Source organism: Daktulosphaira vitifoliae, unplaced genomic scaffold (genome assembly GCF_025091365.1).
Source record: "Daktulosphaira vitifoliae isolate Bord-2020 unplaced genomic scaffold, ASM2509136v1 Scaffold_1, whole genome shotgun sequence".
Lineage (NCBI taxonomy): Eukaryota > Metazoa > Arthropoda > Insecta > Hemiptera > Phylloxeridae > Daktulosphaira > Daktulosphaira vitifoliae.
Genome location: NW_026099572.1, coordinates 28,510,057 through 28,527,900, shown reverse-complemented (window position 1 = coordinate 28,527,900; position 17,844 = coordinate 28,510,057). Strand labels below are relative to the sequence as shown.

At 25.1% G+C, this 17,844-nt stretch overlaps 2 protein-coding genes across 7 annotated transcripts; both read left to right on the top strand.

The window, feature by feature from the left end:
• Window positions 1-6: 6 nt before the first annotated feature.
• LOC126910246 (uncharacterized) lies at window positions 7-1,632 on the top strand. Its single transcript, XM_050692632.1, has 3 exons — window positions 7-239; window positions 743-1,541; window positions 1,618-1,632. The coding sequence occupies exons 1-3, from the start codon at window positions 67-69 to the stop codon at window positions 1,630-1,632; spliced, it is 987 nt and encodes a 328-aa protein (XP_050548589.1). The 5' UTR covers window positions 7-66.
• Window positions 1,633-2,065: 433 nt separating this feature from the next.
• Window positions 2,066-15,452, top strand: LOC126902508 (uncharacterized). 6 transcript variants are annotated; one of them, XR_007703296.1, is made up of 4 exons: window positions 2,066-3,020; window positions 3,665-3,729; window positions 3,799-3,934; window positions 9,276-11,052. XR_007703296.1 is itself a non-coding variant. In XM_050680116.1 (3 exons), the coding sequence occupies exons 1-3, from the start codon at window positions 7,672-7,674 to the stop codon at window positions 14,425-14,427; spliced, it is 1,611 nt and encodes a 536-aa protein (XP_050536073.1). In that variant the 5' UTR covers window positions 7,631-7,671; the 3' UTR covers window positions 14,428-15,452. The 6 variants fall into 6 exon arrangements, 3 of the variants coding, with proteins under 3 accessions (XP_050536073.1, XP_050535940.1, XP_050535867.1); XR_007703268.1 differs by lacking the exons at window positions 2,066-3,020; window positions 3,665-3,729; window positions 3,799-3,934 and adding exons at window positions 7,631-8,555; window positions 12,252-12,942; window positions 14,414-15,452 and having other exon boundaries at window positions 9,276-9,988; XR_007703290.1 differs by having other exon boundaries at window positions 2,072-3,020; window positions 3,665-3,934.
• The last annotated feature ends 2,392 nt before the right edge of the window (window positions 15,453-17,844 follow it).

The following is a 17,844-nucleotide window of genomic DNA, read 5'->3' as shown; positions in this document are numbered from 1 at the left end:
TTTATTAATAAAGTAATTGAAATAACCGATAATTTTTTTAAAAACAATAATACTATTATAAATAGTATGATGAGAGTTAATTTGCAAAAAAATTATTATGATGAATACATAACTAATAATTATGAAATTAATTTTGTTGATTTTGTTAGTGAAAAGTTAAATAATTACTGCTTAAATATCATTGGTAACTATTATTTTAATATTGGATTCAATCAGTTACTTAACCCTTCCACAGCCGAGTAAGTTATATTTTTTAATAAAAATATAGTTGTCTCCTAAAAAATTATATTTTAATAAACTAATATTTTTAAGTAATTTAATATTAGCATAGTTTAAACTTAGATATTCTTGATTAGTAGTTTTTTTATTTAAAAGTGTAATATATGAATAAATATATTCATAAAATATAGACTGAGATTTATATTTAATAATAATTTAGAATTGTAATTTTTTCAGAGAATTTATAAAAAATTATAAAGTAGTTCTTACATTTACAGGCACGTAGACAAGGGTGAGCCTGGCCCCCCCTAGATTTAATGTGGCCCATGGCTGACCCCCCCANCGGGCTTGACAATAATTTTTTAGATAATAATTTGTTGTTAATTATAAATAAATGGACGATAAAAATATTCATCAGAGTCAAAAATATATAATATATTATATATACAATAATAATATACAATAATAACCTTTCGGTAATGTTTTTAAGTGTATATATAATAATTATTTTGTTTTATTTTAGGCTGAAACCTCCTCAACACACCGACTTTCCTCAAGAGAGTGCAATTCAAATACTAAATACTTTGTTCCGTGAAGGTAATTGGAAGTTATTGAATCATATAAGCATAATAAGTCATGATGAAATAATCACTACTGAGCGAATTATTAGAGATCCTGTAGATAAGTTTAATTTTAATCTAAAAAAAAAACATTTTATACAACTGATTAGATGTAGATATACTGAAGTATTAAAGATTTATAACACGTATATATCTGCTATAATACAAATATGCAGAAATGAATTAAATGAATTAAATGATACGAATCTAGATGGTATAATAGACTATATTAATCGATTTTTTAATGCGGTTAAAGATTCAAAAGAAATGTTTACATATATGTTGTTAGCTTTAGATAAATTAAAAGCTACATCAATCTGGGAAGTGATGTATAATTCACATGCATGTTTGTCACAAACCTATGATTTATTAAGTAATTTATTTCCGAAAATTGAACAGCTTAATTTAACGCAATCTGATTTTTTGAATCTGTCAACCGATGATATAAAATTAAAAGCCAATAACTTTTTATTTGATTTTCAAAGTGCACGAAAACNAGATTTAAAATTAAAAGCCAATAACTTTTTATTTGATTTTCAAAGTGCACGAAAACAGTTTGACTCAACATTTACCGAAGGAAAAGTTCATTTCAGAAAACGTTGCCTGTTTAAAGAAGATTTTTTAAATAAAAATCAATTATTACAATCATGGAAAGATATAGTTTTGTTCTCTATAACTTATAAAATCACCAAAAGTCAAAAAGTTTTAAATGAATACTCTTTAAATGAATTTATAAATTATTATAAAAATGCTATTACAAGTGAATATTCATGTCTAGGGTTCAATAAAATAAATAGTAGTAATTAATGAAAGTCTTGTATTTTTATTTTAAATAAATTAATGTGATAAAACTTTTACTATTTCTGTAATTGATCAGTTACAATGTTTCTGAAGTAATTATATTATTATACTCTTAATATTAATGAAGAAAATTAATTTAGTAAACTTAATTGATCAGGAATCATTCTAAAAATTGTATTAGTATGCTTTTACTAAAACAAAACTTTTTAATAAATTATTTATTAATTTTATTTTTTTAATAATTTTTAAATTATACCTTTATATACTTCTATAAATCATATAATATATTACATAAATTTTCATTCAATTATATATCCAATAAATTTTTATCTTTATGTGTTAAGAATTATCTCACACGAGTAGATTTATAAATATATTTTGTCATAAATGTGCCGAGTTCATAACGTATTTTTCTAATGTAAAATTTTGTAGACATTATATATATTATTAGTGCAAATTATTAATTATTTCACCTGTTTAAACGTTATATAAAATACAAATACTAGAGACAGCAACAACTTTTTATACAAGTAAATATTCTTCTGTTTATTAAAATCAGTGCGATATGGTAATTTTTAAAAACTTGAGTAGGCTAAAATAAGGAAAGCTGGAATCATCCTGTTTTACCCCCGCACTATCATAATAAAGTTCTACATACAATTGTTGTTACCCAACACGCCCCATCACCACCTTGTCGGAGAATGAGTGGTAAATCTAAATGTACAATAACCTAATGCAATAAGTGGGAAACGATGAAATTTTTTTTTTCACCTTAAGCATTTTTGTGTGTTATAATACATTGACCTCTCATTACAACTCTTATCTAGACAGTAAACTATGATAACTATTGTCAAGTAAAAATTGTCATACTGTCACATGTGGGCAATATAATCAATATTATCTATTAAGCAATAAACTAAATTAATTTAAAATTTTCATGTAAATAATAAAATACACATAAATATTAACATAAATTGTCACTGATATGTCAATTTTGTAATGAAATAATTAATCATTGTCCAGAATAGTATATTAGTTTTTAAGATAACATGTATTAAATAATTTAATAAAGAGATAACAATAGCGTTTCTGACACTTCTTGCATATGAATATAGTTATAAAAATTAACAAAACAGCAGTATAAAAGGGGACAAAAAAGGCCTAAAAATGGGCAGTGTACTCTCGGCATGCTCTCAGTGTCTTGTCAGTATACTTCCATGGCTCATTCTTCATTGATCCAGGCGTGCTCCCAGTATTGACGCAGCTCATTAATCTCAATCGTTTAATTCATGTGTAAGAAGTGAACAGACACGTTCAGATTTATTTAAAGTAAACGAGACAACTTAATTCATTCTCTAGACATCCTCCGGAAACATCAAGGTAAATACTAATTAATTAAATTAATAAGGTTTAAAAATATTACATTTTTTTAAGTATATGGTTAACATAAGAACAAAGAAAGATTGAGTGATCACTAAAAAAATCACTCTGTCTTTCTATTACCTTTTCACTATTCTTATAAACCCTCGAACTCTTACCCGAGAAACTTTTATTATTAAATTAAATAGTAACTCCTTTTTCCACTAATATATAGAAGAAATATAATTTTATTATATTTCTTTTATTTTTGAGTTACTATATGTGGTCCCAGAAGGTATTCAACGCGGTTGTGCGCGTGCGGGATCGGAACATTGCTCTCGGCCCCGACGTGATTCCGACCAAGTGTGGGGGTTGGTAAACGACTTCGCCCCGGATGGGATACGCGCCGTCGCATACCGGTGCCTCTTAGTTGCGCTGCGCTACAGTTATTATAGCAGATAACTAAGTTAAATATAGTCACAAAAATAACCATATAGCAAAATAATTTTAATATGAATAAGAAATTTCTTCAAACCAGGGAAGGCTACAATGACGGGGTTCTTGATCTTTTTTGAAGTTATTGATCTAACTAAATAAAAATTAAATGAGTTGAAAATATTTTTCAAACTCAAAATGGATTTTAAAAAAATGTAAAATATTCTTAGGCAAAAGCGAGTTTGATCATCGTACACCAAGCGCGTAAGACACAAGTGTTACCAATTCAACAGCTGTACGTAACATAAAATAAAAGGCAATTTAAGCTAGTTCAAATTTCAAAGTTATTTTCTTGACTTAAAAGAAACAAAAAATTGAGCCGGATTTCATCGATGAACTATATACGAAGAAGTATTAACAATTTTGAAGATACGTTATTTCATTTTCTGGAGGATTACCGAGTTTGTGGTGGAGCTGGATTTCGTTGATAATGGATTGAAGTAAGAAACTATTTGTATTTAATCTCTAGTAGATATTAAAATATATTTAAAATATGGACTTCATACATCTACAAAAGTATTTTCTAAATTATGTAATTTTTATGTTACATTTTAAGTCATAATAATGATTTATAAACAATATTAAAATAGAAAAACATAAAATATTATGTTTTTATACAAAACTAAAAAATCTCAAGATAAAAAAATGTAGAAGAAGTTATACTTAATTTTAAGTAACTACTAAAATACTTTATTTTTATCTAATTAAAAATAAATGAAGTTAGAACTTATACTTACCACAGAAACTATGCTATTGTTTGGTGGCTATAAAAAAGCTAAAAACTGTTGAAGAGACATGAGGGATTGAAATATTGGAAGATTTGATTTAGTTTGTTGAGTGATATATTCTTAAGGTTCACAACAAAGAGATTGAAGAAATGACTATGGTCACACCCTCAGGCGAGACAGTGAGGCCTACTATCATGGAGAGGGTGCTGATCGCTTCTAGGGGAGATACAGCAATAGTTCGATAACTAGAGTTATTGGTGAAGTGGCCGAACTGGGGGATGACAATTCCCTCCGTCCTAAAAAGGAAGGAGATTTCCACAACTCACGACCCCCAATAACTCACAAAACTAAACATAAAACACAAAAATAAAAACCTAAAATGAACAATAGTCATTTTCACCATGAAGTCCAGAGGTCAAATTTTTTTTTTAATTATAGTATATTCATAAGGTTTAATTTAAGATATATAGAAAAGTGTCAGTGTTTCTGGAACATTTTCAAAAGTTAGGCTGAAAAAGTTAATTTTTTGCGAAAAAGTTGCCATTTTGAAACCCTTCCCGTAGGTAAGGGGTCAAATGTTCACAAAAATATATCTAAAGATAGGTAAATACCTAAGGTATCTATAAAAAATATATATATATTGATTCGGCATTTTTAAAAAAGACTGCATCCCTAACATCAACTTTCATGTAGGGTGGAACCCATAGATAATTTTTCTACGTTATTCCAACTACTTTTTACGACATATAATTATTGGTCATGTCGAATGTACACAGACTAATATCATCGTGTATATAATACCAAATTAAAGTAATCACTTAAAACTCTTCACTTGACTAACCCTTGCCATTCCTGTGAGTAAGTCAATAACAATGTTTGTATTACATAATAAATATTAATAGAAAAAAATTACTTGGTTTATAGCTATATCACATGTATCATTAAAAAAGGGTAAATGAAAAAGAAAAAATAATAAGTTGCGATTCGACGAAATGATAGAACTAATCAGTAGTTTATTAAGAGTTTTAGCTCCCCCGGACAGTTTGTATTTTATACTGTTCTAAAATTGTTTGCAAAAAAAAAATTTTTTTTAGCTCGCCTCGAGAAAATGTCTAGCTTAAAAAACTTAGAATATAAATAAATGCAAGAACATTTATAAATTTCACGAAAATTAAAATTGATATAGCTTTTAAATTAACTTAATTATGCTGAACATTTAAAGAAAAAAAACGGTAGCACAGTGGGGTCGAGGCACAGTGTAGACAAGGCATAGATGGATCAAGTATAATGATATCTGACAGTGATTAAAATCACTATCAAAAAAAAACGCTTCGATGCAAATCTGTAGATAGTGTTTCATTTAGAGAAATTGGTGAATTATTCCAAAAGCAACATCAACTCTTATTTCTTTGATTATATCCTAATTAGTAGTTCTTTGATTTTAAAATATAATATATGAATAAATATTAATTATAATTATTAAATTTAGTATGAAATTAATATTTAATATTGTAATTTAAACAGAGAAATTATAAAAATAATAAAGAAGTTGTATTTTGCTTTATTTTATGTGTATAAAAATTTAAAGGGCTTGATACAATAAATTTCAATAAAAACTGTTTGTTACTATAAATAAATGCACTGAACTACAAGGAACTTTCATCAGTAACAAAAATATACCATTCTAAAACAACTTTTCGCGATTTTTTCAATTCTGCAATTAAACTTTTTCTATCACTTCTAAGTTTTAATATTATTAAAAATTAGTATTTACATATAAAAAATTCGCATCGAAACTAAAAAATTGGCTATTTAAGCTAACTCAAATTTAAAAATTACTTTTACGACTTTAAAAAAGTAAAAAATATTTAATAAGTTTAATTTCTCATGTCTTATGAACTTTATTCTATGTCAATTAAATTATATAATATTCATGAAAGTCAATATATTCTCCTAATAAGATATTTTAAAATAAAATAAAATACAAAACCTAGAATTTTAATAGAAAAATAGCATATTTTTGAATACGGTAGCCATTTGCGCATAGAAGATAGGTCGTCGGGACAAATTCTTTTTTTCATTTTATAGTACATAAAATAAGCTTTAATTTGATATATGTTTAAAGGATGTAGTATTTCCGGAACATTTTCAAAAATTAAGTTGAAATAAAGTTAGTTTTTGTAAAAAAGTTGCTATTTTAAATCCCCTTTGTGAGCAGAATAAGTGTTAGATTTTCAAAAAAAATGATATCAAACGAAAGGAAATTACCTAAGGTTTTACTATAAAAAAATATTATTTTGATTTGTTAATATTTGAAAAAGTTATGACAGTTTTAAGTACAAAAAACTTCCTTATAGAAGGTGATTTTTATCGCAAATATTACATTTTTTTTTTAATTTCGAAAGCAATTTGCACATAGTAGATAAGGTGTCGGGATAAATTTTTTTTTTTATTTTATAGTACATAAAATAAGCTTTAATTTTATATATGTTTAAAGGACACAGTATTTCCGGAACACTTTCAAAAGTTAAGTTGAAAAAGTTCTATTTTTTATACAAAGTTTCAAGTTTTGAACGCCCCCTATATATGGGGAAATTGTCCAATTTTAATAAAAAGTATGTCAAATGAAAGATGTACTTATAATGTATTTAGAAAAAAAAAAATAATTTGTGCTGATAATTACATTTTTTGAAAAGTTATAGCATTTTTAAGTTGAAATTTTAAAATCAAAAATTTTAACACAAAAATAGCGTTTTTTTAACTACGGCAGCCGTTTACATGCAGAAGATAAAGTGTCGGGACAAATTTTTTTTTTCATTTTGTAGTACATAAAATAAGCTTTAATTTGATATATGTTTAAAGGACGCAGTATTTCCGGAACATTTTCAAAAATTAAGTTGAAAAAGTTAGTTTTTGTAAAAAAGTTGCTATTTTAAATCCTGCCCAATGAGCAGGTTAAGTGTTAGATTTTCAAAAAAATTTTTGGAAGATTTTCCACGTTTACGGGGAACGAGGGAATTTTTTTCAATTTTTGAGAGTTATGTCTTTGACTAGATACGATTTGTGATCTTTTGACGTATTGTTCACAAAATCGGTCCAGCGAGAGCGGAGATTGAGCGTTCATACATACAAAAAAAAATTTTAAAAAAACACATCATAGTAAAATTAATACCCTCTCAGCTTCTCATCGAAGCTAAAAATAAAATAAGTTTAATACTGTAAAAGTAAATTATAAAAAATTTAAGTGTTGAACTTTATTTATTATTTTTAAACGTTATTATTATATAAATAATTTTACAAGTGTTAACAAAACTATATATAGAAAATTATACATATCTATTTCATATATGACTTTGTTATAAATATGATTGTAACGTTAAAAACTATTTGATCTATCATTTTAAAACTTTTAAAAATTGATAAACTTTAATTTCATATTAATTTTTAAAATGAATATTAAATTGTTAACCTTAATATTTCTTTCTGTGAGTATTTTTCTTGAAGTAAAAGTTGTTGATTGTAGAAAAGAAATAAATGAGTATGCAGCATATTTAAAACAAGTAATGAATCACATGTGTTATAACTTATCACATTTTAAACTGGAATACTTGTCACTAAGAAATGAAAAAAATGATATTGTAAGGATAAATGATATTCTAAATCAAAAAGTTAGTAATGTTGATAAATTAATAATAACATACTATTATATAGTTGATTTAATCAACTATTTATTTATTGAAGTACTACAATTATTTACTGAACACTTAAAAATCATTATAGACGTTTGTGAAAAATTGTATGAAAATAATTTATTTGAAAATGCAACTTATTGCACCATAGTACTTTTAAATACTGCCAAAAATTCAAATTTGATGTTTGATTATTTATACAAAGCTATTACATTTATTGATTACTTAGATATAAATTCAGTGTGTGTAAAATCAATAGTACGTTCAAAAACGGTTGTAAATGAAATTTATACCGTTAAAAATTATACGTCTTCAATGAAATCGACAGAAATGCTGAATTATATAAATAATGATAAAAGCATCAACATTTTAGTAGCTAAAGAAGACTACAAAGAAATATATAATTTTGTTAATAAAGTAGTTGATACCACAGATAATTTTTTTAAAAACAATTTTAATGTTATAAACAATACAATAAAAATTAATTTACAAGAAAATTACTTTAATGAATACAAAACTACTAGGTGTAAAATTAATTTTGTCAATTTTATTAGTGAAAAATTAAATGTTTACTGTTTAACAACCATTGATAAATATTATTTTAATATTGGATTCCATCAGTTCATTAACCCTAATATAACCGGGTAAGTTTTATTTTTAATAAAAATATTGTTGTCTCCGTATAATAACTATATTCTAATAAAATTATATTTTTTAGTAATTAATTATCAGCTCAGAATACATGAATTAACGGAATTTGACTTGTATAGTAGGGTAATCCTTATTTGACTGAATTTCAAAATACGAAGGGGGGTATCTCGCATTTTGTTTTATATGGTGAATACAAAATTTTGAGTGTTCTAGGTCAATCCATTTAATGTTTTACAGCGTGGAATATGGAATATCATACTTATCTAGTAAAATAACATTGGTTTTTAAAAAAATTAAGTGTTTTTTTAATTGTATGCTTAAATATTAGTATTACAAAAAAATAAAATCCAAAAATGAAAAAAATTCATTTTTTTTTTCATGAAAATTATAAAGTAATAATTTTTTTTAGTTTTATATTTAACAGCCAGGTAATAATATACAAAAATATATGCAATGGCTTTATTTTCTCAACATGATTCTTTCAAGATTGAATCCATACATCTTTCCTCTATCTTTAATATTCAAAATAATACACGCAAAAAACTATAATTTACCCCTATTCATCAATTTTCAACTTAAAAAATGTAAGAAAATGTTTTATTTGTCTTATAGCACAAAATTTATTTAATTTAAATAACAAACTATATTACAATAATGATTTTTTTGTAAGATTTTTTATAGGCTTAATGATAACTATTATTGTTTTATTTTAGGCTCACACCTCCTCAGAACATCGAATTCCTTCAAGATAAAGCAATTGAAGTACTAAATACTTTGTTCCGTGAAGGAAATTGGAAGTTATTGGACCATATAAGCATAATAAATTATGATGATATAATCACTACCAATCGAATTATTAGAGACCCTGTAAATAATAGTAATTTTAATATAAAAAAAAAATATTTTACTCATCTGTTGAGATGCAGATACACTGAAGTATTGAAAAATTATAATACGTATATATCTGCTATAATACAAACATGCAGAAATCAAATAAATTCTAACAATATAGATGGTATTAAAGATTGTACAATTCGATTTATTGATGCGGTTAAAGATTCAAAAAATATGTTTAAATATATGTTGTCAGCTTTAAATAAATTAAAAGCTGTATTTATTTGGGATTCGAACTATAAATCAAATTCGTCATTAATAACAATCTATGATATATTAAGTAAATTTTTTCATAAAATTGAAAATTTTTTAAATTTAACGCCATCAGATTTTTTGAATGTTTCAAACGATGATATAAAATTGAAAGCCAATGTTTTTTTTTTTGATTTTCAAAGAGAACGAAAACTTTTTAATCAAATGATAACTACCGGAAATGAATATATGAAACAATATTGTTCCATTAAAGGTGGTGTTATAGACAAAAATCAATTATTAAAATCATGGAATGAAATAGTAATGTCATCTAATACTGGTAATACTACAGATAGTCGAAAATTTTTATATGAATACTCTTTAAATGAATTTATAATGTTTTATAAAAATGCTATTACAAGTGAATACTCTTGTTTAGGGTTTAATAAAATAACTTTCAGTAATTAATTATTGTCTTGTATTATGATTTTATTTTAATTAAATAAATATGAAAAAACTTTTACTATTACTGTAATTGTTCAATTAGATTATTTCTGAAGTAATATTCATATAATATTCTTAACAATAATGAAGACAATATAGCAAATTTAATTGGTCACAAATTATTCAAAATTGTATTAGTATGCTTTTATTGAAGCAGAACTTTATAATATTCTTTTATATTTTTTTCATATGAGCTACGATGCGAAGCTGAGAAAGTATTCATTTTACCATGATTAGGTTGGGTTTGTCACTAATTTTTCTAAACGATACGTTAGAAGATCACAAATCGTATTTGGTTGAAAACATTACCCCCAAAAATTGTACATTTTTACCTCATTCTCCATAAATGTTGGAAATCCCTCAAAAAATTACGATTTTTTTCACTTTTTTTTCTAAAAATTGTCATAACTTTTTGAAAAATTAATCAACCAAAATAATTTTTTTTAAATAAACACCGTAGGTATTTTCTTTTCATTTGTTATACATTTTATGATAATCTGAATTGACAAAAGTCAACTTTTTTAACTCAACTTTTGAAAATATTCCGGAAATACTGTGTTCATTAACCAAATGTCAAGTTAAAGCTTATGTTACGAACTATAAATTTTAAAAAAAATATGTCCCGACGACCTATTTTTTTTATGCAAACGGCTGCCGTAGTTAAAAAAATGCTATTTTTGTGTTCAAATTTTATTATTTTTTCGTTTATTTTATAATACTTTATAAGTGTTTGCCATGGTAATGAGCCCACCAAAAAAAATAACATTTTAATGAATCAAACTTACATTAAATATAAACGTATACTAATTTTGATAATTTTGCCTCTTTAAAGTTAAGAAAAACTTTTTTCAATTTTTAAAAATTTGAAAATTTGTATAAAAAGTACAATTTTTTTTTGTATTGTGTTATCATTTTTTTAAATATAACTTTATATGTTAAGTTTTATAATACATTGCATAAAATTTCATTAAATTATATTTAATATAAATAAATAATTTCATGTCTTTATAAATATAATTTCTCTCATACGAGTAGTTTTATTTTATTTATTTTAAACGTTTACAATTTAGCATACATTTTTGAGAATTACAAGTCTCGAATAGAAAGTGGTTTTGTTATATCTTTAATAAAAATATGTAATTACTCAATATCGATTAAAATATATATTCAATCAATAAAATTTCAACTAGAGAAAATTGTTTTTAAACTTAAAATAGTATTCTTACTGAATAAAATATAACATGAATGCATAAATTAATTTTAGCTCAATAATTCTGTAACGTGTTAAAAACATGTAAAAAATACTTTTTATTCTTCATATTTACTTTAGCTATTGCCATAAATTAAATTTTATTTATTTATTCATACTCATTCTTTGTGCTGTTAAATTACAATATTATATTTTTTTGCAAAAAACAATAAAAGTTCGATTAAAATTTTTATTGTTAGATTATTTTAAAATATTGCTATAAAAAGTTTGAAAACATTACTACATTTTTTTTTAAATCCTAAATATTATCTTGTCCTAAGCGTCAATTGTCCTGCACTCTTCTAATAATTACCTCAAAATTTAGATGCTATAGAAAGAATTTGAAGCAGATTCGAAATGAGTGTCGAAATTCCTAGTAAAATTCACTGAAATAATGTAAACATAGAATGACTTCTGTTCTATATTATTATACACGCGAATCAGTCTTCTCATATCAACAATTTAACTACTATCCTCCGAAATTCCTAAAAGTTGCTTAGTAAACTTTTTAGTAAAATTTTTTCAAAAATTAATTTACATACATAGTTATGTAAATGGATAGTTCAAATTTTATAACTTTTGATTCAATGTGTATTAAATTTATTTAAATGTGTAATAAACCGAAAACAAATTCAATATGAATAAGAAAGACCAAACTAAAATGTAGTGCCTTTAAATTTAAGGAGGTAGGTAACCTAATATACGCATGTTTTGGCAGACGTGATTGACTGACGCGCAGAATACCTCATAGAAAACTTAATAATTTATACTACGGAATGAGTTGAGAATCAAAGGGAAAGTTTTTATTTATGTACAAAGGAATAAGAAAACATAATTTACTTAATTCCAGGATCGCTTATGATCGATGTGGTTTAATGCAATGACCAGAAAACAAATATTTAAAAACTAAATATTCAACACACAACTCAACAACTACATTGAAAATTAAGATTAAAGAGATGAACGATTACTATATTCCACTATGAATCTTGAAGATTTTGCAGTCACGCAACAAACTATGGTGGACTTACGCAATTCGGCCGAATATAGTTTGCATGTCACAAATGTCGTAAATAATTTACGATTGTCAATTATTGACAGCAACTCACAAGTTTATAATAATACTGTAAAATCTGACCAGGAGAAATTGTGAACGTGAAGAATACGTAGCAATGGGATTTACACGATGAACAACATGACATTTTATTTGTTTAAAAAATGTAATAATCTTATAAACTACTTAATATCAACTGAAGTTAAGTACATGTAATTCAAAACAATAACGAATATATTAAGTTCAGATAAAAACTGTTCATAATAATATTTCAATAGTAAAATTGTTGCTAGCCGACAAACAAAAAAAATATTAAAATAAACCAACTAATACAACAGTTGATATATATAAAAGTGTCAGACCTTCCGGAACATTTTCAAAAGTTATGTTGAAAAAGTAAATTTGTTGTGAAAAAGTTGTCATTTTAAATCCCCCCCTGTGGGCAGGTTAAGTGTCAGATTTACAAAAAAAATATACCAAATGATAGGTAAAGACATCAAGCATCTATATAAAAAAAAATTATATTGATATGTTCATTTTTGAAAAAGTTAGAGCATTATTAAGTTAAAAATATAAAAAAAAATTATTTTACAAAAATCGTAATTTTTTATTAACTTTGATGTCAACTTTCACCACGAAGACAAGTCCAGAGGTCAAATTTTTTTTTTTCAAATTAAAGTATATTACATTAGCTTTAATTTAAGATATATATAAAAGTGTCAGACCTTCCGGAACATTTTCAAAAGTTAAGTTGAAAAAGTTAATTTTTTGTGAAAAAGTTGTCATTTTAAATCCCCCCCTGTGGGCAGGTTAAGTGTCAGATTTACAAAAAAAATATACCAAATGATAGGTAAAGACATCAAGCATCTATATAAAAAAAAATTATATTGATATGTTCATTTTTGAAAAAGTTACGGCAGTTTTTAGTAAAAAAAATTGAAAAAATTTCGAAAATTAGCGATTTTTAAATTTGTAATTTTTTTGGAGGTTTCCCCCATTTACGGGGAACGAGGGAAATTTTTTCAATTTTGAAGGGTAATGTCTTCGACTAGATACGATTTGTGATCTTTTGACGTATCGTTGAAAGAAATCCGTTCGGTGAGAGCTGAGAAAAAGTGGTAACAGACACAAAAAAAAAAACAAAAAATAAACACATCTTAGTAAAACCAATACCTTCTCAGCTTCGCATCGAAGCTAATAAAAGGGAAAAAACTAGAGGTCTTGAAAAAAAAGGCTCGGTGATGCGATCGATTTATAATTACTCGACAATAATATTAGCTTTTTACAATTATAATCAATTGTTAAAATAACACCGAATTGACTTCCTTCAAAGGTAAAATGATATTAATCATAAGTAAAAATACTTGCTTAGTAAAAAAGAATAACTTTGTATTGCATGAAATATCGTGTTATCAAAATTGGTATTACAAAAACGGTAGCACAGTGGGGTAGTGGCATAGTTTAGACAACTATAGATGATATCTGACAGTGATTAAAATCACTATCATAAGAAACGCTTCGATGCAAATCTATAGATAGTGTTTAATTTAAAAAAATTGGTAGATTATTCTAAAAGCAAAATTAACTCCTATTTTTTGATCAACTTCGACTACCATTTGCACATAGCAGATAGTCAGGACAATTTTTTTTTGTATAGTACGTAACATAAGCTTTAATTGAATCGATCATTTCAAAAACAACATAAGTCATCAATTTTTCAGTAATAACTTTTTGTCAAATTTGATAATTATATACCTGGTTACGTATTCTGTGTAAAAACTACATTTGCCAGACTCATATTTAATTCAAAATTTACTACAAGAAACTAGAATCACTGCAAAAACTACACAAGTCAATGACTTGTGTAGTTTTTTCTGTCATTTACAGATCGCACTTTTTGATTTTATGCAAAACTTACCCCTACCAATCATACTAGTACAAGACATTTTTTATTTTAGACAATTATGGGTGAATTGTTTTGGGATTAAAAATTTGAAAACTGAAGAATCTACATTTTACATGTACCATGAGGGTGAAGCTGGCAAGGAATCCAACGATGTGTGCTCTATGTTACTGAATTATATAAAAATAATACCGTTATACGATTTTTGCTAGCATTGATAGATAGTCAACGATTTGAAAGGATTTACCACTTTTTCTTTTACATTTTTACCTAACGATCGAGATTTTGGAGTTATAAAAAAAAAATAAGAAAGCATGATCGTATATATATGCCAGATGAATATATTAAAATTGTGAATGAATGTAGTAAAAAGTTCAAAGTAATAAAGTTTCAGACGGATTAAGTTTACGAATTTAAAAAATAGTGGCCATCATACTACAAAAAGACATGTTTATCTGTTGAGACATTTGGAAAAAAGTTCCAAAGGACCAAAAGCAATCCTTTACCCTATCTACATCCATGAGTTTTGAATATAATACAAAATATAAGGTATTGTATTCACACATAATTTTATCGATGGGTTATCAAAACACACATTTAAACTATTAAAATTAACAACAAATAATAATGTAGCATTGCCAACAGCCAAGGTGTATAATAATAGTGCCAATAAACGCCCAAAAAACTGAAAACTTAAGACAATTTAAAGATGGTATAATTAAGGAGCATAGGTTATTTTATGAAGAAATATATAAATGGCTAACTGCTGATGAAAAAAATATGGAAGCTGAAAATGTAGAACTTCATAGGGAATATGATTACGTACCATGACAATTTTCAAAATATTATGTATTAACGTATTTTTTATTTTTGTTAAGTTTTGATCAGTTGTTTTTAATAATTTAATGTTAGTTTACATTTTTTTATTGTATTTTGATTTTTATCAAGTTTCATTCAAAAATGCTCTTGTATTGTAACATTTTATCAAGTTAAAAAATTTAGTTTTTGTTTTTAAGAAAAAAGAAATATTTCATTTTTTGTAAAATAATATGTATTATGAAATGTGCAATGGTTTATTTTATATTGTGTTTTGATAAATTTCAATCAGTTGTTTTTAAATTTTGTTATTTTTTGTAAAGTTAAAAAAAGTTAAGTTTTGTTTATTTAAAATAAAAATTATTTTATTTTAAAAAAATTATTTCAGCTAGTGTAAAAATATTATTAACATTACTGTGTTTATCTATTTTATTTTATTTCTTGACTTAGATTGTATATTATAAATTTCTATTGACTGCAAAAACAACGTAAGTGAAATATGTTTATAACTGAATTTTATGCATTTTGGTAAAAGTTAGACTATTTAAAACTATGGATTATGAATATCAGAGACCTGAAAAATAAATTTGTAAATCGGTGTAAGTGAAAAAAAAATCGAATTTCTGGAGTAATTGAGTTTTTTTTTTGGTTCTTGAAAAATTTGAATTTAATGACTTATGTCGTTTTTGAAATGACCGATTCAATTTAACATATGTTTAAAGATCACAATAATTCCGGAACATTTTTACAACTTAACTCGAAAAACTGACTTTTGTAAAAATGTTGCTATTTTGAATCCCACCTATGGGCAAGTAAATGATCAGATTATCCAAATTTATATCAAATGAAAGTGAAATATATATGGTTTCAATACAAAAAGCATTATTTTTATTTTTCAGTAAGTTATGGGAGTTTTAAGTATCAAAATAACATTGATATTTTACACGAAAATTACATTTTTTGTTAAATTTCGACGGTCATTTTCACTTGGTCGTCGGGACAAAATTTATTTTGGCAATTTTTAGAAAAAAAAAAATGTCGAAATTTACCGATTTTAAAAATTGTAATTTTTTGGGGGATTTTTAAAATTTACAAAGAAAGAGGTCATATTTCAATTTTTGAGGGTAATGCTTTGAAAAAATAATTCCTATTTTTGGTTCTACTTCAACTGCCATTCACACGTAGAAAATAGGTTGTCGTGAAATCGTCAGTGGGGCAACGAGCTTCAAAAATTGGTATTAAATCATAGAGCTAAAAAATATATTCCTAAAATTAATATTATTTTTATTTTTGTCCATTAGACATATAAAAAGTCATTTACATAATATAAACATAAGGTTATTTCTTTTAAAGACATTTTGACAGAAATATATAGCTATTCAATTTATTAATAAAAGAAAAATGTATTATTCTAGGTTTTAAGTTTAAAATTAGTCATCGTTATCATCATTACTATCTTTGACATATTGAACAGAGACCCCGACATCTGGTGATTTTAGTAATGCGAGTGCTTCAATTGGCATTAATTGTGTTTTTTTCTTGGGCAGTTTTCTTTTACTTGAAATTACTGAATCTGAACTTAATAAAAACAAATTTAATATATCTAAATTAATTTTTTCACGACAACATTTCCTTAAGTTATGCTCCCGATATCTCTTTAAATCTTTATTTCGTGCTACTTGGGCTTCTTCAGTCAACTGTCCTATTGGCAATAAAGCAAATTCAATTATCTCTGGCGCATGAATAAAAAACTCGTGCATCGTGGGTGACATATTGTACTACAGATACTTCTAAACAAAATATTTTTCAGTTTTATACATTTACATATACATTTACGGAGAACGAGGTAAAAATGTACAATTTTTGGGGGTAATGTCTTCAACCAAATGCGATTTGTGATCTTCTGACGTATCGTTTAGAAAAATTGGAACAGTGAGAGCTGAAAAAAATTAATGACAGACACAAAAAAAAAATAAATAAATACATCACGTTAAAATTAATACTTTCTCAGCTTCGCATCAAAGCTAAAAAAACTAAAGGAATAAATTAGTACCTACGTATATTTTTTAGAAATGAATATTATGCAAAACATTACAATGTCAGAATAAAAATTTTAAATATTATTCTATAATAGAAAAAAGTAGAAAAAAAAATCAGTAACCAATTTTGGTAAATACCTACATATAAAAATATGATAGCAATTATAGTAATATAATTTATGAAGTATTTAAAAAATTAAAAATATATCAACAAACGTGTTAGGTTCTATTAATATAATAATTATTTATATCACCTTAAATTTTTATTTCCATCAGTTTATAACCCTTAATATAATAATTCTTTTAGTTACGTGTGTAGTTATTAATTAATCATACGTTTTTTATGCTTAAATTAAAAATGGATTAATTAAACTTTTGAATAATCCAAAATCCAACAAATAACAATAATCATGCCGGTCGACCGTGCTCCAAAAACTTACATTACCAAGAATTTTATAATACTACCATGTATTATAAAATTCTTATAATTTTATAATTTAAGTTCTTCATAAATTATTATTTTTTTTAACAATTTTTAAATTTTGACCTTTTGAATAAATTTCTTAAATTAACGCTTTTCATACATCAGTACTCAAAATTAAAGTGTCCCCTCGATATTTTGGGATTCGAT